The sequence below is a fragment of the Haliotis asinina genome, chromosome 10, assembly GCF_037392515.1.
Source record: "Haliotis asinina isolate JCU_RB_2024 chromosome 10, JCU_Hal_asi_v2, whole genome shotgun sequence".
In the NCBI taxonomy this organism is placed as follows: domain Eukaryota; kingdom Metazoa; phylum Mollusca; class Gastropoda; order Lepetellida; family Haliotidae; genus Haliotis; species Haliotis asinina.
Window position 1 is genome coordinate 47,686,098 of NC_090289.1, and position 26,574 is coordinate 47,712,671.

General features: G+C 41.4%; 1 protein-coding gene across 5 annotated transcripts in view; it reads left to right on the forward strand.

Annotated features, from left to right (window-relative positions):
- LOC137297896 (microtubule-actin cross-linking factor 1, isoforms 6/7-like) overlaps positions 1 to 26,574 on the forward strand; it is a 100,112-nt gene that overhangs the window by 70,756 nt on the left and 2,782 nt on the right. For 2 of the 5 annotated variants that reach the window (XM_067829872.1, XM_067829871.1), the window contains 14 exons: positions 2,046 to 2,218; positions 20,426 to 20,585; positions 21,052 to 21,213; positions 21,451 to 21,576; positions 21,746 to 21,889; positions 22,062 to 22,250; positions 22,579 to 22,673; positions 23,009 to 23,141; positions 23,260 to 23,422; positions 23,548 to 23,651; positions 23,919 to 24,059; positions 24,176 to 24,199; positions 25,308 to 25,425; positions 26,133 to 26,303. In XM_067829872.1, coding sequence (XP_067685973.1) covers positions 2,046 to 2,218; positions 20,426 to 20,585; positions 21,052 to 21,213; positions 21,451 to 21,576; positions 21,746 to 21,889; positions 22,062 to 22,250; positions 22,579 to 22,673; positions 23,009 to 23,141; positions 23,260 to 23,422; positions 23,548 to 23,651; positions 23,919 to 24,059; positions 24,176 to 24,199; positions 25,308 to 25,425; positions 26,133 to 26,303 — 1,903 coding nt within the window. The remainder of the gene's footprint in view (positions 1 to 2,045; positions 2,219 to 20,425; positions 20,586 to 21,051; positions 21,214 to 21,450; positions 21,577 to 21,745; positions 21,890 to 22,061; positions 22,251 to 22,578; positions 22,674 to 23,008; positions 23,142 to 23,259; positions 23,423 to 23,547; positions 23,652 to 23,918; positions 24,060 to 24,175; positions 24,200 to 25,307; positions 25,426 to 26,132; positions 26,304 to 26,574) is intronic. The other 3 variants (XM_067829875.1, XM_067829874.1, XM_067829876.1) reach the window with 3 other exon arrangements.

Here is a 26,574-nt window from a genome sequence, read left to right on the forward strand (position 1 = left end):
TACGCTGAATTTTTAATCTTGCAGTGCTTTTATATACTGTGATGTTGGTAATTATGTATGATACATTCGCGTGTGTTGTAAGCTGATATAAGACACAAGCTTCATGTATCTGCATGACAAATATCAAAACATATGGCGAAGAACATCTGCTTGTTGAACTTATTGACCTACATTGAAGGCAGGCTAATCATCCCAATTCGTTTGGCTAATACCCCAGATCTGTATCTCTGAGCATTAAGTAACTGTGGTCGTTTGTTCCGGAACATTCAACGTTGTGTGTGTGTGTGTGTGAACTTTTCACTCTCACGGATTAATAAGCCGGGACCTTAGGCAGTGTATGCGACTGTCACACCTGAAGTAACATACACGTCACAAACGTTCCATCCTGCTGCTATCGTCACGCTAAATAGGTTCTGGTGACCACTTGTGTGACTATGTACCGAGATCTTGCTGAGGCTTTTTATTCCTCATTGACTGAGCTGTATCGATGAGCACTGGTGTTCAGATGAAATCCATCATCTTGATTTACCGAAGTATCCAATCATATAATGTTTATCACTGTTTGTGCCTCTAACACCCTGCTGAAACTGTTTTGACAGGTATAGAGACTTGCTGCTCTCTGGCATTGGCACTTCGAATTTGAGATTCTTAATCGTGCTCACTGTAATTGCATATCCAGCGATTTGACAGATGGGATTATCTTCTGTATCAAGTTTAAGGAAAATAGTTACAACTCTGCTGATGCACATTTAGTCATTTCATCCGCAATGTGCTTGAATCGAGATGTTCAGAATCACTATCTGTATACATTTTTTGTGAATCGAAAATTAGATTGCAGCTTGTTGGTGGATTTTCTCATATTTCTTGTTGATTGTGACCCACTAACGGTTTGTAATGTGCATCTTTCCTCGTGTCAATACTTAATCAAGTGTTAACATGGAACAGAGACACAGGGTAAACCTAAACCAATATTGCGATATTGTATTGTTGATTATCAAGTGAGATACATGTATGTACGTTATTGTCCAAGTGCATGGCGAACCTACACTGACGATTTTGAGATGTACTGATAACCCTGTGCCCAAACATCCCCAGCATCCCGTCACTGCCTCCACCCACGTCATCAATACCCCTCCTGTCCGGCATCCACATTCAAGGTCACTGATGCTGATGTGTTGGTCTTCAACTCGTCGACAAATATGCTCTCCCCACACATTCAAACAACATCGGTAAACTCCGGAAATATGGTTGTTAGTCGGCAACAGTTTCAAGCCAGGTCCAAATGCGGATTTTTCTTGCTTATGTTATCGTGTAGGGATAAATCGCTCCTAGTATTGTACACGACTAATGGGGTAGATTTTAGTCTATTAAACAGGACAAGGCGATGATTCTTGACACACGCAAACAAAATGAACAGGGTTACCTTAGTCGAGTACACGATGGTACAAGCAGCTACATTTCCCATGGTCCGCTAATTGTAGGTTCGAATCCCAAATGTATCCTGATATGGTCATTGATGGGCCAGTGCCATACCTTCATCAATGGGTATCGCATCACTCGGAGACTCACCTCTACAACTGATAGGAACCCATTCTAACCCGCTATGATTTGATACTTGAAGTCTGTTATATCACACAGTCAAGATGCGTATGAAGCTCGATCGATTTTAAAACACAGTGATATGGTAAAAGGTAAAAGCAATGTATAGTTGACAACAGTTGGTCCATATTCAAGTAATCGTGATGATAATCTTGTAGTGAAAGGAGATATAATGAACCAAGCTGAATCCTTGCACATAACATCAATCACTCGAGTGTACGGTTCAGACTGAAAAAAATACGTAGCACCGTATTGTTTTAGTGCTTTCCAAATTGCAGGTGAAAATTTCTTCGAAAGTACCTGTAACTTCAAACTCGAATATCAGTAATTCCTAACTCGAATATCACTTGCCATTTACTTATAGTGTAGCGTAAGATTAATAGAAATGTGATGATTAAATAATTATTTCCAAAGGACATTTCTAGATTGGCCGTTTTGTTTTGCAGAAATTCCAGCACCACTTGACGTCGAAGCATCCTCAGTTCTACAGCACCACCCGACTGGGACGAAACCTGAAGGATCGGTGCACCAAGGCAGACCCAGAGAGGGAGGTCCTCCAAGGGATGCTAGATGAGCTGAAGAATAGATGGAACTCTGTCCGATCGGTGGTATCAAAAAGGTAGGAACACCTTACCCTGTCACATGGTGACTTTGTAGAACAGTATATGTACTGCTTAAAGTGTTCTCGGCTGCCCGTCTGTGTGAGTTTACGGATGTTGTTTAATGAGAAAGTATCAACTTTGGACCTTGTCAGTCTGGTGACGTCCGAAAATAACAGTAGATATTACAGCTTACCGTGTATCACAGTGAGTGAAGACATGTTTTATGCCACTGACAATTTGTACGCAGCTATGTCACTTTCGACTTGTGAATACATTGACAGCTAGCCAGGCACAATAGTGACTGACAGCATTGAGACAGAGACCCATTCACCATTCACACTACCAGATGCATATCCATGTACCTGGAACACGATCCTTGATGCGTATGCAAGGGAAATAACTCCACCTCAACCAACCTAGCCAACCATTAGATATGAGTGAGTGAATGAGTGAGTTTAGTTTTACGCCGCCTTTAGCAATTTTCCAGCAATAGTCACGGCGGAGGACACCAGAAATAGGGCTTCACACATTGTATCCATGTGGGGACTCGAATCCGGGTCTTCGGCCTGACGAGCAAACGCTATAACCACTAGGCTACCCCACGGCCCCATTAGATACGAACATTGCATGTTAAACAATGTTACACTCATATGACAAAAATATGTAAAAGTCTGTGAATAAGCTGTATGAGACTGTCTAGCGATTGACACCATGAGCCTCTATCAATTGTGGCTCGATGACAACCATCGACCAAGTCAGCAGGTCTGACCACATAATGTCCTTGGCGACCTGTTACGTCAACAGTCAAGACCAGTTCCGATCTCGTGATACTGCTTCTGCAACTGGTGCCACAGTCCAAAGCTGCAGGAGCATGAAATGATGATGAGCGAACACCTGGTGTTATCATTGATTTTCAGTTCCCATGTTGCTTTCAACACCAACCCAAAACTGTTTCAGGATATATTAAAGAAGCTGATTATTTTCTGTCATTGTCGTTTCATAATTATACCACATCGAGATACTTACTGAACCATTCAGCACTAATGCTTAGATAGACAAGGCGATAGTGGATAGCTGCAGGCACAGTCAAATTAGTACCACTAACACTATTGTTGAGAGGACTGACAAACATCTACCAATGTTATCTATAGTGAAGATAGTAAATTACGGTGTTAATACAGATAAAATGGACCAGCTTATCCGCGGTGTCACATTGACGTAGGTACGCCAATTCACATTTATAACTGCACTGTGACGACTAATAATCTCCCCACCTGCCGGATTATCTCCCTTGGTCTGCACGTCCACTGCTGGTAACAGCGTTGTCGGTAAAAATGTGCATTTTGAAATTTGTCCGTTCACCAATAAATTTGAAGATGTAATTTAAAGGATATGCAATACAAATAATAAAAAATATTGAGACTAAATTCCCCTCTTCTTATGATAGCCAATAAATCGAAATGTCGCTATTGCCAGTTTACTCATGGTCAACGTGTAGCCGGACAGTGGCCATAGAAAAGGTCAATTAAACACAGTCAAGGGCAGCTAGTACATCCTCCCTCTCAAGAAATACTTTACTGAATCGTCTTCATTTTAAGAATTCTGTAGACACTTTCAGAATCCTAGAATGTCTAATTACCAAAATTATTGAATAGCACCTCATACATCATACTTCTCTTACCATATCTACTATATATTTTTCCGAACAAATAGCTATTCGTAATTATTCATATACGAGATAAGTGATAATTTCTGGTACGAATTTGTACTTTTAACAGGGTAATGATTCTACCATCGTCACCAGTGCAGCTGAACGATATTACGAACGTGACGATGCTATGTTTAAAATGCCATTATGTATATAAGAAAATATTTGTTTGTAGTTGAAGTGTTAGGCGGCGCAGAATAAATATGGACAGTTAATCGTTTGACAAAAACAGGATTTTTGTTTTTCACTCTAGTTGAAAACGTTATTTTCGTTCTTTCCGTCGGTTTAAGTGTTATGCAAAGTTGTGTATCTGGATTCTGTTGTGACAGAATAGAGAACACATATCCGAAGTTTTGAGTGATGGGTTTTAATGCCCTCCATTTTTAGCGAGGATGTATATGGTCACAGCTGTTCATACATACCTATTGGGAGAGTTTGGTCATTGGAGAAGGACTGCCGTATTAGTTCATGTTCGCCTTGTTACAAAACGTAAAGGTGGCCTATAATCTCGTAGCGTATGTACATTTCTCAGTAGTAAAATCTATAGTCGTAGTGACACCAACACTTTTGATACTCGTTTGTTCTGCCAAAGACGATGTCCCAGTCACGTCGCCGGTCTAGTTTAGTTTAATTGCATACACGTGACGTCATTTGATTGACAGCTTGTCAAGATTATGTCACACGTGAGTGACATTACTAATGAGTTGCCTGGATCTTTGTTCGCCTCTTCCTATAACAGGGGTGGGGATCCGACTCACAAAGACGCAGTGTTGAAGACATTTTGGTTTGAAGGGAAAGCGTGTTTGCAGGAAAGGTTATGACGTAATTCGTGTTGACGTGTTGATATTAGTCACACCGTTGCTATGATACATGCCTTCCATAAACACCATCGTCACCTTCTGGACAGAGCGTGTGCCCGGAGAGTTTGAGGTGGGGTTTAATCTGGCCGCTTCAAACCTTCCACGTTAAAATGGTACTTTATGTTACCCTTACTCTGGTTTCTGGAACTCGACATTAAGGGGATCAAACAAGGACTAGGCAGTTGGAAGTATTGTATGTGTGAAGGAGGAAATCGTTTTAAGCTACGGCAGTATATCTTAGCAGAGACCATATAATGGATTATATGGTCTCTGATCTTAGTAGTCCATGGCAATAAATTCGCTTGTCGTGCCAAAGACCCGGGTTAAATTCCCCACTTGGGCAGTGTGTGTGAAGCCCATTGCTGGTGTCCCCAGTCGTGATATTGCTGGAATATTACTAAAAGCGGTGTGAACTAAACTCACTCAGTCACTATGACAATAAAACCGTGAGTACAACTGTGAATCTTATTTCTGGTGTCCCTAGCTGTGACATTGCTGGAATATTGCTTATAGCACAAACCTCACTCACTCACTGACAATAAAACTGATATAAATCCAAACGAGTACAAGCAGCCACACACATAAGCGTGCACACGTGAGAGCAGTAATCTTCAAAGTACCGCTCTTTAAAGTCCACTTCACCTCTCCAGATATTCTGTAGTTCCCTCAGTACTGTAACATTTATTACAATATTCACAGAAACTGATGTGTAAACGTAGCCAGTTACGACGTCGGGAAGCATCAATTAGTGCGCAGAATATACTATAACACAGTCATTACACGTGGCAGTGAATAGGATGCAGGTGTACCTTGGCACACAAGATACACCACCAGATTAGCTGGAAGCTATAACCTTTGCCCCTTGCATTGTCAACAATTCCACTGACCCAGCTGCAATCATGAACTAACCACATCCATGCACCATATATTTCACCGTGCTTCTCTTAATTTAAATTAAATTTCAATCATCAGAGTATTATACTTAGTTGATTTATTTTCTGTCAATTATCTAGATAAAGAAACGATACATTAATGTCGACTTATAAACCTCGTGACTGTGAATACATTGAGGTCATTTACGTGAGGGTTGGCATACTTATCTGTTATGCAAACACGTAGTAGAATCAATGATCAGTGATTTATCCTACATATTTTACCACCGTTTATCCATTTCTGATAAATAGAATCAGTATTCGTTGATGATCGAGACTGGTCACTTTCGGGTGTTAAACTTCTAAAACAGTTACAAGGTAACCTGTTCACACGAAGGTAGCCGCTACCTGATATGTCAAAGAAAGAAAAGAAGTTCATGATAAATGTGTGAATAATCAGTGAGAATACGCTTATAACGAACTGACTGATATAACGAAGTATTATACATGTATTTTGTCTTGCCTCTTGTTTATTTCAGTTGAGATGCCTATCACGAACTTAGTTTATCACTAAAATCAGTGGTCCTTTTGAATTTTTTATGACCATACTTTGCTATGATATAAATTGTACGTGTCATATTTCATACCGATATCGGAATTATCTTTATCAAAAGTAGACCATCCACGCTGTAGATTCGTCGGTACTAAAGGGGCGCTTAGGTAGCGAAGTGGTCTAAGCGTTCGTCAAGTCAAAGGTCGAGGTTTGACCCCCGCCCAGGTGTAAATTGCGGACCCATTTCTGACATTTTCCACCATGATACTGCTTGAATATTGCTAAAAGTTGTGAAAACCCTCTGTCAGTACCCTACAGTCTATTTGGTATGCAACAATTCGTCATATCTGGTATACTGGGAGTTACATGTTTACTCAAGCTATCTGTCTGCCTGAATCCTACTTACTATAAATCTCCGGTATTAACTCTGACGTCCTGGCTTTATCAGAGTCTAATTATCTGTGAACAGACCTTCTATGAGGACCCTGCCCTGTAAAGGACTGCCAAACACTATTTTGTAGTTGTCTGGGAAGTCGTGTAAGGTGTGGACAAATTTGAACAACGTTTCGGCTCTGTTTATTACAACTGCTTGCTCACTGTTCAACCCGCTGTGTTTGTTATTTGTTCTGTATATATTTACCCCCAGGAAGATAATACTAAAACTTCTCTCCCAAGATTAAAAAAAAATATGCCTTGCGTTTTTCACGCCTGAAGAAGATTCGGTAGTGCCGTTTTTGCTGATGACGTAGCACACAGAAAGTCCATGTGCCCTCTGATGTACACGGCATCAACCATCACAGGGAATGTCCTCGTGCCCTCAAATAAGCATTAACCGTGATGTCGCTCATGCGAAATCACTATTCCGTTCGGTGTTGATCACGTATGTCGATTACAGCTCAACATGTGGTTGTAGACATGATTCATGCGATTTCAGTTAGCATCAAGAGATCTATCTGCACGGCAAGGTCAGCTCTACGATTAAGTTTTATCGTAATGATGAATCATATTGAGACAGTATTGTTGTTTCCGAAACAGTACTAGTCAACCCCATTTGTGACATCCGACGCAAACACACGCAAAGGCTAGTCAATCGTTTACTGAAAACAGACAGTGACGTATGGTATAAGCACAAGATAAAGGATTGATTGGGGTTTCATGATCAACTCGATCAGAGTAGCTATGAAACTGTCAGAACCACAACATAAAATCTACAAGAGATTTCCGTGAGTCATTTTCTACCTTAAGGCCGAGTCAGTCATCAAGATTAGTGCATGCTATTTTGGTTCTTATTATCCGTAAATAATATTTGGGTAGATGTTTCTCCAGCGGATTCCGGAGTTAAGGGTAAATCGACATGAACGATGTCGACCTGTTTTAAAAGTCTCTAATGTTTTTATCTGGATCATGCAATAAGTGAACGTACAGCATTGTGTCATTACAGATTGGTAACACGCTCGATTTATGGAATTCTGTGTGAAGTAATGGAGTTCCGAGTTAAAGACATTTCAGTATGTTGCGAAAGGCATTATTTCAACTGGATATATTGAGACAGCAAATCAGTGACGGATACATGTGTATACACAGTCGTAGAGTTATAGAACACTTGATGACGTCCCTTTGATACGAGCTTCTGACTCATTCCTCATATGATGTGAAGTCATTTAAGGAATACGTGCTACTCCAAATTAATTAGCCCTACACTCATTCGTGTTATTTATGCGTTTACCCGCAGCGAGCATCTCTAATTAAGCCGCTGTTATGATCCGGCACATTTGTAGCAGGACCGTGACACCATCCGGTTTTGCATAAGTAGTTGATAGAAACTACATGTCGTTCACAGACAGGAAACATACTTTATACGATGACATAGTCAGTAACATGACCAAATAGTTAATACCTGGGGCCTATCAGTTTGCATTGCTGACTTTAAAGACTAGCCATCGTAGATAAACTCCAGGCCCTCACTCTCACCTGTCCCCCGTAATCGATACAACTCGCAGCGCTCGCGGGAAAACGACACACACACAAGATGGCGGCCATCCCAATATGGCAACCGTGATGTGAAACCATCCCAGGTCAGTAGAGGTGTAGCTGATAAGAATAGCACCTGTTGATGAACACTCGGGTGTATGGGAAATCCCGGGGGTTCGGTTTTCAGAAACGCTAAAACACAGGGTGTGACAGGACACATAATTCTACCTGTGTCAGGTGCAGTCGAATCAGAGCAACAGGTACAATTCGAGCCGTACCTCGTGAGAGTGAACGCTTCACTGGATACACCGACTCGATAGCGTCTCAACTTGGACAGAACGTTGACAATGTGTGTCTGGATTTACATAAGAATGCCAATACAATGAGCGCCGGTAGTGATGATTATGATCATGATTATCATGATTATGATGAACCTGAAAGGTTCTTCCCGCTTCCTGCATACCTGTCACCCAGGTAAGTTGATTGCCTTTGGCCTACTTTAAATATGGCCGCCTAAGTCGGACGGTTCGCCATGAACAAGCTTCCATGGTTTATCCTTGTATAGAAATTCGTTAACAGTTTCAAGGCATATTATTTAAAGTAAGCTCAAAACGCGGCTTGATCTGGTGTCCCGTTGCGTTTCGCACTACTTATATACGTCTGTTTTCTTAGTCAGATGGTAAGCGGCTTTGGATAATTAGGACACGCACCTACTGCGATTTGTCCCACACACTATAATGCGAAAAGAAAATATGTCAGTTGTATCCTAATCTGAGATTCCAGTAGTAACAAAACGCACGTGTGTGTATCACACTATCTGACACATTAGAGTTTGTGTGATACGGGGGTGTATGCTGAGACCTGTTCTATTTAGGGAAAATGTCCAACTTTCGTCTCGATGCTGAGAGTGGAATATTTACCTACCGCTGCCTGTCCAAATACACTGGAGAGACCTCGTGGTCAAGGCTAAAGAAAGTAGGATTATGTGCATTCCCTTTAAGCCCTACCCAGCTGCCACAGTGATGTTACAATCATGTCATTTCAGAGGCATACTTCCACACACATTCATTGCTCCCACAGACTAGACCAGTAAGATATCAAGCATTCTTGCAAGTGGACAGACAGGTCTTTAACTGTCCATGTTATTCAAGTGTTTGTTTACCTCCTGCCATAACTGTGTGCCCTTTGCTGGCGTTGTGTTCTTGCTTCTAAGATCTTGGCATTTTACTGCATCATTTACGTCAAATCTTGGCAATATTTCTATCATGATTTGATAGGACATAGCAGTTATTGAACTGGTTTTGTATACGTCTACAATGGTGCAACGGCATCAACCAGTCGCATTAGAATGGTAGATGAATATAACCGAAGTGCGAATTTATCTGAGTGTAACAACTAGCACAGTTATTGACGATGTGATATGTAGTATTCCTCTTCGATGAAACATATCACAGGAAACACCAACAATTCACTGCAGCCATTAGTCCGGAAAGGGCTGGCCGACGTGTTTTATTTGAACTGAACATAATGTTGGTTTCAAATACCCCAACTAACTTGGCCTATTTCAGTATAAAAGCTGTGATAAGAAAAAGGACAGACAAATATATGCCACACTGAAACTGATTACTACTACAACACCTTACGCCCCGTGGCCATGTCGGTCGCTGTTCTCAGCTGGATCACGTTCACTGAAGCAAGGCCATCGACATGACATCATGTCAGAATACATAAATGCTAAAATCAATCGTTAGCCTTGTTTATTGTGTAACTGTTCCAATCCTTTGACATAGCTGCGACCCAGCTGTCACATTGTTATTTGTAGCGGTAACTGATAGGACTGTTGACATCATCAAAGGAATTTGTGACATCATTAAATTAGGAATTTCAGGAAAACAATAGTATAAGTGCGTCCCAAACTGGTCTCGTTTCGCGCCATAGCACACTGCATTTCTAATGATACAATTCAAATTATCAAAGTATTAAATGTCTATTTATTGTATGTAGCCTTGTTGATACTGATTTTTTCGTGTAGCCTAACCCTGAACCAATACCGTATTGATGACAGTTATTAATAAACAAAATATCCTGACTGAGCAACTTTGCTTCAGTAAAATTGGGCCTTGTTAACCACTTCTATACCTGAACTTAGATTTTCATTTTGAACTTGTGATGTCGTACGACGTCATACTGATTGGGTGAAGAGTGTCTTTGATGTATCTCAGGAATGCCTTTGATGTGTTTTAGGGTTTGGTAATGAGTGAGAATGTAAAACTTTGAATATTGTTGAATGTACTCGTTAAACAATGAACGTGTTGATACAATCTGGCCAAAAACGTAAAGCGTTTTGTAACCAGGAAAGTTAATCCATGAATTAGGGATTTGTTTAAAGTCGGCCTAGTGATGTAGGTAATGTACAGATAATAGTGTCACGTGCAGGTGACGACCCCGATGTGCCGCACCCCCTCACTACGACATGGAGGTGTTTAATTCAAATGTTTACTCACTGCTCAGAGGTTCAGATGATGTTCAAAATTTGCTGAACAAATTTACATTCTGATACGTGACGTGTTTGCTCAAATTCAGATACTACCTGGGTCTCCCAACGAAAAGTCTAGAAGTGGCATTGATCAAAGACATTTGACGTGTATTCGACAGTTGCAAAGCCACGTTTGCATGAGAAATAGATCATTTATTCAGCTTCTGGTGGTCATGTCCTATTTATTCAGGTCTGATCAGGCAGCGATTTCTCAAACCTCAGACATGACCAGTTTTGAATAATCCACGAATATTTTCCTGAAACCAAATTATTTTCATGATGATGACGGTGGTGGTGGAGGCGATGGAGGCGTTGATCTTTGTAGCCATGATAGAACTGTAGCCATGATAGAACTGTACAGATTCAGTGGATTTGCATAATTTTGATATGTTCATCGATTTACCTGGTATTTTTTATTTTGATGAATGAAAATGTCAATATCACATTAGATACCCGCATCATTATTAAACAATGGTAAATTCAATACCAACATTCTGAAATTCTAGCAAAGTAATTACCTAGTAAAAACATGTTTCCACTGGGAGCGGCCACATGCACAATACATTGCTACTAAAACCTTCATGTTTGGCTATGGTAACAACCTCGCTATGCACAGAAATACGGCCAAAGCCCAATGACACATACGGCAAGGAAATATATTCGCGTGTCATTGCCAACCAAAGAAAGATTAATTTTCATTTAGCATTCACAATCAATTACGTTCTTGTAGCAGGTGGCATAAATGGATCGAATGATCACATATTTATTGAAACAATATGAGTAACCCAGATCCATGCTCACGTCAGTACATGAACATAGACAAATACGTCCGTCCCAATACATGCACGCAGACAGATACGTCCGTGCCAATACATGCACGCAGACAAATACGTCCGTCCCAATACATGCACGCATTAATGGACATGTATGCGTTAGTGTTTAAATACGTATTTACCTCCTCTTGACGTTTCAGGACATTTTGATAAATATTATCTTCTATAATCTGTGCGCAAACACCCCCAAGCACGGTAGGTACACAGTTTATCATAGTCAGTGACCCGAACCAATACCAGTCGGCCTATGTCATATAAACAGGTGATGTTCACCAGTAGACACTAGGTGTTTATTGATTGATTGACTGATGTAGTTGGGTAACGTTGTCAGGATATTGATCGTTAAGACTTGGAATATGGTACGACACATACATATTAGGATTCAGTATCACGACTTGTAATTAAGTCCTGCCTTATCAAGTCATGTGAGGATGTTCAATATGCCTGGTTTGTCGTTATTCTGCCACCGTCTGGCAGGATGCGCTCACAGATTGGATAACAGTGCTATTTAATGTAGATTGATAAACGCAATCTCGTGATGCTATGAACTTTCGTAAAGGATTGTAAAACTGACTCTGCTTTTAGAAACATTACTTATGAAGGGTCTTTATTTACCCTGATATCATAGTGTGGTTCACTACCTACAGAACTATTATGGCACCAAAATACACAGAGGTGAAGGCATCTCTCGCTAGACATGGCCATGTTAAACCACGATGTGTTCGACTAAATGGTGTATGATGCTGAGTATTTTTTAATTACGTTTATTTAATAATATGTTTCTACTGCTGCTGCTGCCACAACAACAACTACTACTACTACTACTACCACCACCACTACTATCATTACTGCCACTACACTACTGTTACTGCTACTGCTACTGCTACTCCTACTGCTACTGCTACTGCTACTGCTACTGCTACTGCTACTGCTACTACTAAAAATGCCTCACACAAAAGCCCGTCGCCATATGCCATCCCCCTCTCGTTCCCACCCCACCCAGTCCCATGCCTTCTGATGATATATAGTTTCACGAATCTACTGACAACAATACCATGTGAACGGCGGGTACCTTCCCACCACGTCAGTCGACCAACACCACTCTACACCATCACAGTTATGACTTAGCTGTTACCACCAGTAATCCGCTGATCGTAGGATATTCCACACCTTTATAGATGCTAACAGATAAATATTCGACCCCCGCTGCACCTGTCATTATGTTGAATAAGCCATGAAGTTTATTGTCCCCAGACACGCATTCACGGCATGTGAGTTGTAGTCCTGCAACATACACGAACTTCACAGGGAGTACATACATGGAGCTAATCTCTCACCATTACAAACTAGACTACTTTGTACAATTGTGAACACGGCTCAGCTGGTTATCCCATAATCTGACAAAATAATAATATTTATATAGCGGTAATTCCTTCTGAGGGACGTAATACAAGATGTAATTGTTCACACAAGGAGAGTTAATATATCAAGACGAAATATACAACGTTTATAAAAAGTTGATAAAATATTTAGTTATATATTAAAGGAATTGTGACAGATCTAGGAGTACATTACCGCTCCTTTCCGCGCTATGGATTCTAAATGATTGGTAGCCTGGTGGCCTAGGGGTGTATGAGTCAATTATTTCCAGGCAAAACATATTTGTATTATTGTGTGCATAGCAGTGAAGCAGTTTATGGTACCTTTATAATAAATGTCTGTTCAGGGCAGGAAAGATGTTGATCCTTGGTGACCTATGTTCTGCGCGTTAAGGGACATGTGGTGTGGGTGTGCAACTAGCAATACATTAAGCTGGGTTGAGAGAATGGCCATAATAAGAAGTATCACTTCGCGACAATGGTGGGACAGACAATCTGTTATATTCAGCATAAACACCGTAAATAGTATCGTAACATTGTCTGTGCATGATTAGTGAGAGAGAGAGAGAGGTATGTCACATACTTGACAAAGATACCCCAGGTGTAACCAGTGCATTTAACACCTGAGACGTGTTTCAGATCGAGTGAGTTTAATTTTACGCCGCTTTTAGTAACATTCCATCAATATCAAGTAGGGGACTTCAGAAATGGACTGCATACATTGAACATATGTGGGGAATCAAACCCGGGTCTTCAGCGTGACAAGCGAACGCTCTAACCACTAGACTACCCCACCGCCTCCTTGTTTCATGTTGAGGACATGGTTACCCTTACCTTACTCTGGTGCCATCACTTATTTTCATTGATCCATTCATAATAATTGCATCGCTAATCTACACCTTACGCCAATGGAATCGATATGGCCGAATGATCGAGAATGGTATTTCTTTACTCATTTACGAAAACGTTTGGAAAACGTTGAAATGACTTCCGTTAGGCACCCTCCTGAAAAGACATCTAGATGTGTTGTATGGAAATCCGTCCCCGCGTCTACAAGCTAGTTGACATTATTCATAAATAAACCATACATATTTTCATAACGTATGGACCGCACGTATATATGACTCGGAACATGAGACAAGAGTCCTTTCTCATTGTCCACGGGCTTTATCCTACATTCAGTGCAGTGCACCACTCTCCGTGTGTAGCATACCTGACTTGTACATTATATTGACTGGAGGTGTTATTAAGGCGCCAATTGATGGTGTATATAAGCTAGTGTATAAACCTACTTATACACAAGGAGATATGATACTTCAGGTGTGCACTGATACACAACACAGACACTGGTGTCAGATCTTGTAGTCTCCTGGCACGTGTACAGAGGAAGGGCTGTGGTATGTCTTGTCCCGACTGTCACAATAAGACATTATGTATGCAGGTATTGGACCCGGGGTCCTGTCTGTTGCATGTTTCACGTTCTCACTTTTTTATTGTTAGGTTGTAAATGTCCTTTATGAACTGACAAACTGCTGAGCCAGATAAATGTGTTGTTTCGTTCACTATGGAAGGGCACTGACTCGGTATACGTGTACATGGAAAGCTTTAGAAGCGTGAAGCATTGGAACACGTGTTGCTAAGGAGGCGCAGTTTGATGTTTTTGGTGATTAAAGAATTATAACACAAAATCTCAAGGATCATAAACACATTGTACACTCAATACAATCCTCATTTCTTTGGTCTTGTTTCCTGAACATAAGGAACTACAGTATCTCAAGTTTCTAACTGATTAAAACACGACACTAATGTTAACGATTTTTACATTTATTCAAATAATATTGCATGTAGTCTGGTTAATTTACTTCATTTTTTCTTTTTATTTATTTTTTTGTTTTTGTGTGTGTGTTATCGAAATATTTTCTTTTCGCCGTGCAGACCCGGAACATTACTGATTGACATCCAATCCCAATCGCGTAGATAGATCATGTTAATCACCGGATTGTATGGTTAGATTATGGTGTTCACACTGCCTTCATAAGGAGTCTTTGAACTGCATGATGCACATAAAGGCGAGAGTTTATGGATGTCACCTGATAAATGAGTAAGAACATGCCCGGAAACGTTTTGTTCTTCAACCAAAGAAGCTGACATCTATAACTTCATGCCTTCATGCCTTCATATAGTTGGAATATTGCTGAGTGCGGCGTTTATGAACAACGAAACAGACCTTCTGTGGCCAAGATATGACTAACCATGCACATAAACGGTTTGAGCTTTAACGGTACATTTGTATGACGTTCACCTCATGACGAAGGAATGGTAACAATATATGGATGATCAACTTCTTTATTACACAGAGAAGTTTCGGTGTAGGTCCTAACACCGTTATCAAGCACATGATCCGATCTTGGTGGGGTTTCTTTGTTTGGAGTCAGTGGCTGACCTGCGCCTTGTGTTAAGTTCCTCCCTAATTACAGGTATCGCCAGGTAGAGTAGTGGTCCTTTCTCGGTCACCGCCAGCATAACACGTCTCGACATGAGTTGTAGAGGGGTGAACACACTCATGACATTGACCTGTCTTGTTCACTGATCCAGTCGCCTTGATTAATTCACTGAGTAGAACTTACATATGTTAAACACCTTATTTTTGTCCGCCGCCTCGAAAAGAGACAAAGACAAATTAGCATAGAGTTTGCTCCCTCTCTGTGGAAGTGGAATGGGCCGATTAGACTTCAAACGATTCTGTTTAATAATGTATTACACGACGGATCTATGCGACGACGATGAAGTTGTGAACTTCTTCGATGCAGTCAGGTTCACGAAGACCATCAGAGAAGAGAATGTTAGGGACACTATGTTCTCCATCCTGGAGAGATACGTGGCAAAAGGAAATCCGCACAAAGCTGTGATGAAAGTGAAACGGACAATTAAATGCGAACCTTGGGTGTTGGAGACTAGATTCCTCATGTTTAGCACGGTGGAAAGAATGTAACCATTAAGGTGTCTGATGTGGCTGTTAGCGACACCTGATCATAGACAGCTCAATCTAACCTTACCGTGTAGTGTCGTAACAACGAGGTGTTCAAGGGGAACCGATTTACAACAACTCAAACGCCTCTGGACGCAAAGAGACAACACAGTTCTCTCTACAGAGTTGCGTCCCTTGGGTGCTTTCGGAACCTATTATTATTGGTTCCAGTCCCTGTTACCGCCATTATACATTTCTTCAACTTTGTCAACACCGCGTCCGTTCTCTTGCGCTTCACCATGTTGGAATACTTCCGGGTCCCGCATCACTTTCGGAATTCCTTCCACAATACGTTCAATGGTCGTGATGTAACTGGTGTTAAATCCCACTCGATTCTGTTTGGTCTAACGTCACAGCTTGGTGGTGTTCGTTTCGAGCACAGATGGCGCCCCGATTCCTGACTTGCGTTTCGCATGCTTCCTAAGCACCACTGATAGTTTACTCAAATCCTGGTTCATCCTGATAAAGGGGCGGTGGGGTAGCTTAGTGGTTAAAGCGTTCGTTCGTCACGCTGAAGACCCGGGTTCGATTCCCTACATGGGCATAGTGTGTGAAGCTCATTTTTAGTGTCCGCCGCGGTGATATTGCTGAAATATTGCGAAAAGCGTTATTGAAATCTAAACTCACTAACTACTGGTGACGTTTCTAGACTTGTCGACGTCATATCCCCAGCGAGGTGTGTCAGCAGCTAGATTAATATCCAAGGCCGCATCTCACCAAGTGTCCCCTCCCTCATCAAGCTGGCAGGCCTGAAATACTGTACTACCCCGACTCACACGGTTTCTCAGTGTACGTACAGTAACCGATACTGTTGGGATATCCCTATCTGTCAAAATCTGAAATAGCCAACATCAGTTTTGGGAAAGGATCTAAAACGATCCACAACCCATTACACCTTAACCCCTGGCAAATTCACCACCCGACCCTCCAGTCAAAGAGCGTCATCTATCATGGGTAGCCGGTGCGGGGTCGGGTTTCAGGACACACACGGGGTACTTATATGTACAATAGACGAGGTCTGGGTGGACATTCCCGGCAGTGGGCACGGTTCCATTTCACTGAGAGTCGCGATCAACTGACAAAACACCGACAACGGATTACCTCCCATTCACAAAAAAAATCATTCCTTTAAAAATGATTTAATTTGCGTATTTTTTTAATAAAAAAGTATGATACTTAAATAATTCTTATCTAAAATCGTGCATATGCATAGTCGAGGATTCATGAGAGCATATTCTGGAATGGCGTTCATGGTCAGTATCTTACATACGGACAAAGCCAGTAGTGCTAGGTTGTCTCATACACATGTACCCAGTGTTTGTTGATGATATGCTTATGTGTCCTCGTGTGGGTGGACGTGCCGCTCGGCCAGTGCTGTACATACCCGTGTGTACGTTGCTAAGGCTGACCACTTCACCGGGCATATCGGTGTTGTACGCTAGGACCAGGTTGTCGCATTACGTTAAAGTGTCGAGTAAGCAAGATTCTCTCTCAACCACTCTCCTGCATTAATCTTTAGGAATCTCGCCCCACGCATTATCTGACAGAAGAGATAAAACGATAAACTCCAAAATTTTAAACGAGGGTTTGATACGATCACAAATCTTTCATTTTTGTTTTTGTGTAGTCGCACTGTCTGTGTTATCGCCGTAAAAGTACTCTTTTTAAAGGATGGGGTAAACTGAAACAGCTCAGGCGTAATCGTTAATTCCTAGAGGAAGGATGACAATGTATGGATGAACAGCTTCTACATTGCTATGAGAGCGACGTTTCGATGCAGGTTCTAACACCTTATTAACTTGTTTGATAAAGGTGTTAGAACCTACACCGACACGTTGCTCTCAAAGCAATAAAGAAGCTGTCCATCCATATATTGTCATTCTACCTTACCACTCACAACTTCTAAATGTCTCTCAAAGACGTATTTCCAAGATTGTCTGATTTTTTTTTGTCTGTTGTCTGTACTGTGTCACCGTAACTATTATCAACATAGTTTCTAGTCCAGGCAAAGCTTTTGACTGCTGCGATGGGACACTGAACGCCGTAGCCACTACATGTATGTTAGGAATAGTCTTGCGTGCAACCTGTGCACATCGGTCGATTCGGCTGCAGTCCTAACGTAGTGAAGTTATTTCGACTGCTGTTCTTATTTACTTGAATGGAAGTCGACTGACGTTAATGTTGACTTTCACGAGTCCAAGGCAGCCAGGGGCTTAATGGCGATTACAACCTGCCCGACAAATACGTGCCTCTTTGTTGATGGTATGTCCTTTCCCGCTTTGGGATTAGTTCAGTTTCTAGGCCACTTACAGTCAATGAAAGAGTCCACAAGATACTTCGTCAGATCTCAAATGACATAGCAGATTTGTTATCATGTCATGTATATATCCTTGTGACTTGTACGTCCAGCACAAATGGCAATTTACTGTCCTTCGCAGCCAAAAATTGCCTGTTTTACGTTTGAGCCTTCTTTTCAAAGAGTGTGGCATTTTGTTCCTATATAAAGTGACAAACAAAGACACTTTAGACACTTACCTTACATTAACTTAGAAACAAATACGAGAAAATGTATTGAATTGTATATTGTTTATGCAAAATAACCATTTCAGAGGGTATACACGTACATGAAATGTTATGATGTCTGTCATAATGACATTTCTGAATGTGTATATAATATTGTTATGCTTAATATTCCAACCTTAATTCTGGAGGATTTCACTAGTTCCTTATATGGCAGGTGTCGCTACATTGGTTCTCTTCAATCATGTCCATGCTATGACTATGTCGACAGAGTTATCTCCTCTTGGCCGTTATGAGCACCCAGATTGACATGTTGTCAGACTGGACGTTAACGAAAACATCTGCTGTAGAAAATTATTTCACTATTCATTTTTCATAAAACGGATGTATTGAATCATTTCCCAAATGAAGTACAAGCTTCCATCATGATACCACCTTCTGTCCCACTTCATTCATTAACCGTGGGAATCTCATGACTTTCCCCGCACAGCGCCCAAACCGCTTCCTTCCACGATTTCTTACACCTGCAAATCTGACACCTGACATTGTTTTAGAGTTGATAAAACTTAACAGTGGAAACAGATTTTGAATTGTTTACTGTCATGTGATTAAGACATCGTTTACATAAGGACTTACGGATTAGTAGTTAATCCTATTAGTACAGCTGCTACCTGTCTGGGGTCAAACTGCCGTCAAAACAACACGGGGTCACACAATGGATCTGTCGTCTTTGAAAAAACGCCGCATGTTTTACAACAAAGGAGCGTGTCTATTGTGTAAACGTGCAGGTAAATCTCGTGCATGACACAATCAACCCAACAGGGCGCTCGATGCTTGTGTTGTTGTAAGTTTGACAACTACTCACCTCTCGTCGGCGACAGGCAATAGTATGTAAGGGATTCAAGGTTCTGTCCGCCAGAACAAGTTGTAGCAGATGGGTAGAACGTAATAATTATGACGACCACCACAAGTAAACTGCTCCTGCGAAAAGACCTGTTTAGGATCAAGACTGAACAGAATGATAGGTGAGAGTTACGGCCCCTCCATAGGTTGCAGGACAAAACCCATTGATAAATAATTGTCATAGGTGTTCATGTTTAATATCGATAGTTTAAGGAAGAACTGGAAGATATTTTAGAAATTGCAGGTCAAAAGGCTAAAGACGTTATTTTTTTAAAAAAAATATTCACCATGTACTTTTGACGGTGTGGCGCGATGACGATAAATAGGCTTGAAATCGGATGATGTGTTGTTTAAATATTCTGACTTGTAGTTCTGCGTTGATCATGATGTACCGTATTGAACCTATCTTTGGTGTTAATGTACCATTGTTTTGTATATGTTTAACGGCGCAGATGTCGATTGTGTGTGGCGTTTATCTGTTGTGAATGTGAAAAGATTGTAATTGCATATCTGTGATTCTCAGTTTGTGTGATCCTCTGATTGAATACGTTTTATAGTAGAAGTGCTTTACACTTGGGGCATTTTGTTAACACATGTTATGGGCACGGGCGGGCACGCCAGTAGACGACATTTCGGACACTGTAATAGGCTGTGTTTCAGACATTGCTGTTGTGTACGACAGCAGTAGAAGCCGTTACTGGCGATCTCAACAACATTGCGTCATACACAATGGCAGTGACAGACGATGTTATAAACAAAATCACATCGGCAGACGATCACTACCGGAGACGCTGTTATGAGCATCTCCAAAGCAGACGATATTATGGGCGGGCACAACAGCCGACTCTGTCAAAGACAGTTACAACAGGAAAGTAAATTTTGAGGACTCACAACGGCAGACGGTATTATGAGCACTCACAACATTAGGCGATTGCATGCACTGTTACACAAGCCTTTCGACGATGTTTGTGATGGTACCTTTCTGGGTTCTTCAGAGTATTTTATGAATGTATGTATTGACTGCACATCTACCCGGCTAACTCGTCTTTCTTCTGTTACAGTCAGAACAAGCTGGACGAGGCACTGCTGACATCAGGCCGCGTGTCTGACGCCATCCAGTCGTTGCTGGAATGGCTGCAGAAAGCAGAGGCCACTATCTCCGACGAGCAACAAGTCCTTGGAGACTTGGACACAGTCCACATGCTGTATGAACAACATCGGGTAAGTGACAACTGTGTAGGATCCAGGATCTTCAGGGTGTCTCATTTAGAAGACAATTGATCTGAACACTGCTGTTTGAACGAGACAACATTCAGTCCATCCTCGCTATCTTTGTAAACCTCATTGATGGGTGAGTTAGTTTGGTTTAGGAATATTCCTTAAGTATGACCAAGGGGGCCACACGGATAGCTTCACGCACTGTGACACATTGGGATCGATCTTGTGTCCATTGTAATCGCTTTCACTACTGGGCTATCCAAACTTAGTAACCCCATACTGCAAGAAGCCATTAGGTCATATTGATCCCTGAAATGACAAAATCATACATCATATTGCATTATCCACACTCCACGATTTTAAAGGATTTGCCTTTGATACCATTTTCGTTAATCTCATAACAACTTTATTGATGTTCACCTAAAGATCTGTCCATCTTCGTTTTCTGCAATCGGATTGTGTGTTGTAGGCAATCCAGCAAGAGCTGGCGGCCCGAGAGACGACAGTGACGACGATGAAGACGGCCGGCAACATCCCGAGGTCGCAGGCTGACGAGCTGACCGAGTTGTGGGAGAGGGTCAACTACCTCAGCGACGTCCGTGACAACAAACTGAGGGATGCTCTCAAACTGGTAGGTTTTCACTACTTAAGTATAACCAGTCGTCACTACCACTCAAGCACATAGTCAGGAACAATTTAAGATTAGTTCAGAGACAACTGCACATCGGCTATCAGGTGTAATGGCTTTACCTTCAGTTACAAAGGAAACAAATAGAGAACTGGACATGTTGAGGTCTGACTTCATTGCTCAAATACAAAGCGACATTCCTTCTGGTTTTTAATTTGTCTGTACATATTGCTATTGTAGGCGGAAGAGTTCCAGGACGTCGTCACAACGATGCGAGAGTTTCTACCACAGGCTGAATCGGCCCTTAAATTCAGAGCACTACCTGAAGACGAGGTGGCCATCATACAACTTATTGAAAGACACGAGGTAGGTGACGAGCAAATACTGAAGCAAAGGTAAATTCAGCAACAGCAGAACTGAATGTATGTGATGGATCATCAGGCAAACGAAAGTGAGCTCTCACATAAGCGCATGCCGCACCCATCGTCAACATGTTTCTGCTTCACGTTATCCACGTGAGTTGTTGTTGTTTCAGAAGTTCCAAGAGGAGCTGCGGAACCACCAAGACACAGTGGACAAGATCAAGGCTCTAGCTGAGGAGATCCTTCAGGCCTGTCATCCAAACGCTGTCCGATTTGTCAAGTACTACCTCACTATCACTCAGACAAGATGGGACCAGGTGAGTGATGGTACCGACACACTGACATGACAGACACAAGACCACCGTTTCCATGCACTCATCTGATTTCCTATAGGTTGTCTAGCACAACTGTTATTGGTGAAACCGGCTTGGTATGACCTTAGCTATGAAAGATTGCTGAGATGTATTGATGGCCGTGTTCTTGTTGCAGTTGCTGCAGCGAGCTAAGAGTCGGGCCCAGAGGCTGCAGGAAGCCCTAAGGAACATCCAAGGTAACGCTGCACTTTTGGAAGAGCTCCTAGCCTGGCTGACCGACGCCCAGGCGTTGTTGTCGACTAAAGAGAGGGACCCCATCCCTGATGATCTCAAGGTCGTGGAGACCCTGTTGAAGGAGCATCTGGTAAGTCAAAAAGATATAAGCACGTGTACATAACGATGTGTTATCCACCAAAACAGAATTCACTGGCAGTGATAAAATTGTGAATTTATCAACACAGATTTTATATATTCTTTTAGCTGAGTTAGGTAACGGATCTGTCTGCCTCACAAGATTTCCATAAATGAGACTTTTTCCATGTAGCCAACACATAACCCACATGTAAACCAATTTTATATACTCCAAACCGATAAATGGAGTCTGGAAATGGACTCTGAAATGGGACACTTGAAAGATCGTGGAAACATTTGTAGGGATCTTGGGTCAATCTTTAAGGCATTCTGTTCTGCAGGAGTTCCATGAAGAAGTTACCAGTAAAAACGCTGATGCTGAGAGACTGACCAAGTTGGTGAACAGTGAATCAAAAGCGAACAGGCAGTTTGGAAGGTAACCAACATTTACTTTCACCAGTTCATGTTTCTCCTGTGGTGCTGAGAACAATAGTATACATCAGAGGACTGTTGGCGATACTTCGTCTGATTTTGAAAAGGGTTGTGCTTTCGTTCAAATCTCCAGAATATCAGAGACTGTGGAATTTTCAAATCGACAGAGAACATTAATGATGAATAAGAGTTTCTTACGCTCAAGACTAAATTTAACTTTCAAACTTTCGATGAAGCGAAACGGAAACTGCTTATTGATATTATAAAAAAAATATTAATGTTGTTGTTGAATTTAAAAATGAGTTGCACCTGTCCCCACTGAATTCTCTCCCCTTACAGCAATATGCGACTGAACGAAGTCGATGGTTATAACCCACGAGTAGCAGCACTGCAGAGTAAATGGCGGACAGTATGGCGGATGTCAGTAGACCGGAAGAAGAAACTACAAGATGCGCACGACACACTTCTCGAGGTAATATTCTCATAACTATCTGGACATTGAGTATTGCGAGACTATAGTAATGAGTATAGTATAGCGCACCATTTTTTATATGTATCATATTGAAATATCAATCTATTCTTAATTACAGTTGGAAAGCTTTAAAAATTTCAACTTTGACCTCTGGAGGCAGCGATACCTGAACTGGATCCAGGCAAAGAAGTTCCGAATCACGGACTTCTTCCGACGGCAGGATAGGGACTGTGATGGGTGTGTGACGCGGGAGGAGTTCGTCACAGGAATGTTGAAATCAAGTATGTATTCATAGGTCTGTTTGTCAGTTAAAACTTGTTCCAAGCATAACATTCACCCTCGGAAAAACAATTTCCCTATATTGTTTTTTAGTATTTTCATCAACTTTATACTGCATATTTTTCAGAATTCCCGACCAACAAGACGGAACTGAATGCTGTGTTTGACATATTTGATAGAAGGAATTTCATGGAATACAAGGAGTTTATTGATGCGCTCAAACCAGAGAAGGTGAGCTCCACAACATTGCATGACTACAACTCACCACAAACAAGAAGCAAACAATATTTATTTAGTTTCATTTTAACTAGCATGTGGCTATTTTTACTGTAACTCTCACATGGATCTTGGTACTTTTTCCAGTCATTCGATTAACAGGGTAAAGATCTGTCTATCAGGCTTAAAACTTGTGAGTACTTCTTTCATGCTCCACACATGCTCGGGTCCAAGTGATGGGTTGAACGTCGATCTTTGTTAAATGTGACTTTTCATTTGCAGAATAAATCCGCCCGAGCGAAGGCTGCGAACAGGTCGAAGTCTGACGTAGAGATGATCCACGATGAGATAGAGCGGGAAGTGTCGGCTTGTCAATGTCGGCATCAGTTCCGGGCCGAGTTCGTGGACGAAGGCAAATACAAGGTAGATAACTCTTGTCTCAAAACGTTCACCATCGAGGGATGTTTCGTTGTGAGCACTAATCTTGTTGCATTTTCGTTTGTAAAAATTTGATTTAAATTCTAATTCAAATTTTTCAGTTTGGCGACTCACGAAAACGTCGGGTGAGATTGAGTGGTTCCATCACGACTTTTGTTCACTTATTCACTATTCACATGTTAACTTGTTTGAGTTCACATGTTGACTTTTTAGAAGGGGTCATTTTGTCTGTGGTGATGTTTCTCTGTTTACTTGCCTGCGCTTGATATGATAAAACACGAATCTTGTTGAACCTGCTTGGTGTGGTACACAATTTTATCGCCCATGGGAATATCTATATCCCACAAATACGATGTTTGAACACAATAGGGGTTGTGGAGTTTTTAAGTCTTTTGAGGTCGTGTGCATATTTTATCTTTTGGTGCAGTTGATCTTCCTACCGATCCGATTTCCTGCTTGCATGTGCAAAATAGGTGTAGATTATGCAGACATTCGGCTTTGTAGTATATTTCAAATGTAGCCAGTGCTTCCTAGAGAGACAACATGCAACAGGCCAATGTACATCTCCCTGCATATCTCTAGATCAAGCTATATGCTGACCTCACATACATTCTGTCAAGTTTTGGTTCAGATATGAACGATTCAATAACTTGAAATAAGGCACAAGGTGCACAAAACATAAATAACACACATGGTCTGGGAACCTGTACCCAACGGGATCTGAAATCTGACGTTTAATGATCGATCACGCCGACAAGCACTGAAGGTGCAACTCCACACAGCGCCCAACCAGCATGGAAACGACCTTTCGTCACCCCTCCGAGAGAAGCTTGAAAATAGAACAAACTTACATGATAGTTTCTCAAACAATTTTTTTTCCTGTGATTGGTCATATAGTGTCAGATTTCAGATCCTGTTGGGTAGAAGGGTTTCAGGGTCATGGGTCTCATTTTGGTTTTTGTGGGCGTCCCTATTTCGAGTTGTTTAATCATTCATCATTTTCATGTGAACCTAAACGGACATGTAGTTTGATATGTGTAAGTGTGTGGGCTATTCTCTAGAAAATGGACAAAAAATAAATTCGATTTCAAGACTGCATGCCTAATGTGTTGGTAAGATGGTGTATCATGCGTGGGACGCTTGATAACTACAATTTTTTATATACGTTTGGGAATGGATATATGCCTGGTTAGGTGTTTCGGTCGTTCATCTTAGAGTCGTCTTGTGTTTCAGTTCGGTGAGACGGAGAAAATCCGGTTGGTTCGGTTCCTCAACAGCTGCGTGATGGTGCGAGTGGGAGGAGGTTGGGTGACACTGGAGGAGTTCCTCGAGCAGAACGACCCCTGTCGGTGTAAGTATTACCGAGTTATCGGCCCTTGGTTGAATACTCTCGCCTTCCCAACCAGATCCACACCCTTACCTCAAATTAACATGAATGCAAAGAGTCAGTGAAAATCGTATTTAGTATTGTTAATTTACGTTTTACATAATTTGCGATGTCGCATGTGCCATTACAGTGCATTCATTGATTATATCAGTGTCAGTCAGTTAAACAATGCTATAGAAATTTTTGTGATTATTGTTCTGTGATTTATTTACAGGGTTTGATTAATATTTGCATATTTAATATGTTGTACAGCTTGAACCTTCATTACCGTTTGCATGACAAGTTAACATAGTGTAGTGACCGATCGGATCGGCGCAATCGGCGGTTGTTATTTAAGTATACAAGATTCAAGTGACACTGCAGTTGGTCCAAGAATCTTAGTCCGTCTTATTCTTGCATGTATGAGCTTGTCAATCGCTAACAAGAAGATAACAATGTTTTCTGTTTGTAATTTTGTCGGGAGCTAACTCATTTTACTTACAAGTGTATTTATTTAATTTTGCTTTAAGCGTGAAAACGCATCCTGCTAATACTCATTGGCTGAACTTGTTTATTGGGTAAATGTAAAATATTGTGTTGCTTCGTTTGTGTCTGCTTAATTTATCAGGGTTTTATGCTTTTTTTCGTCCTGGTTATATTTCATCACGTGACTAATCTGGTTACTTCCACAGTGAAGGGGCGTTCAAATTATGATCTCAGGGACACCCTGTTACTTCCTGACGGGTCAACTCCTAACACTTACGGCCGGAGGGGTAGCACCCCCGGGCGCAGCATTTCCCCCTTCCCTACAGGGGTGAGGCGACGTCAAAACGACACAGGATATGCGTCATCGAATTCGTCAGGTACCCGAAGTGTGATTGGCTGGTGCTGAGCATGCGTACTCAGTGGTTGCTGTGAATTTTCCCTACGTGTGATTTGGTCTTTAAAACCATAGCATTCTCGGTAGCGGATCTCCAATAATATGGTGAAATCGTGATGAGTTTCGGGTGTAATAACTAACATATACACATGTCCATGCCTACTTATATTATATGTGTTTATCTGAATAATATATGTGTTATTATTATTATCATTATTATTAATGATCCATATAGCATCCTTAACAAGCATGTC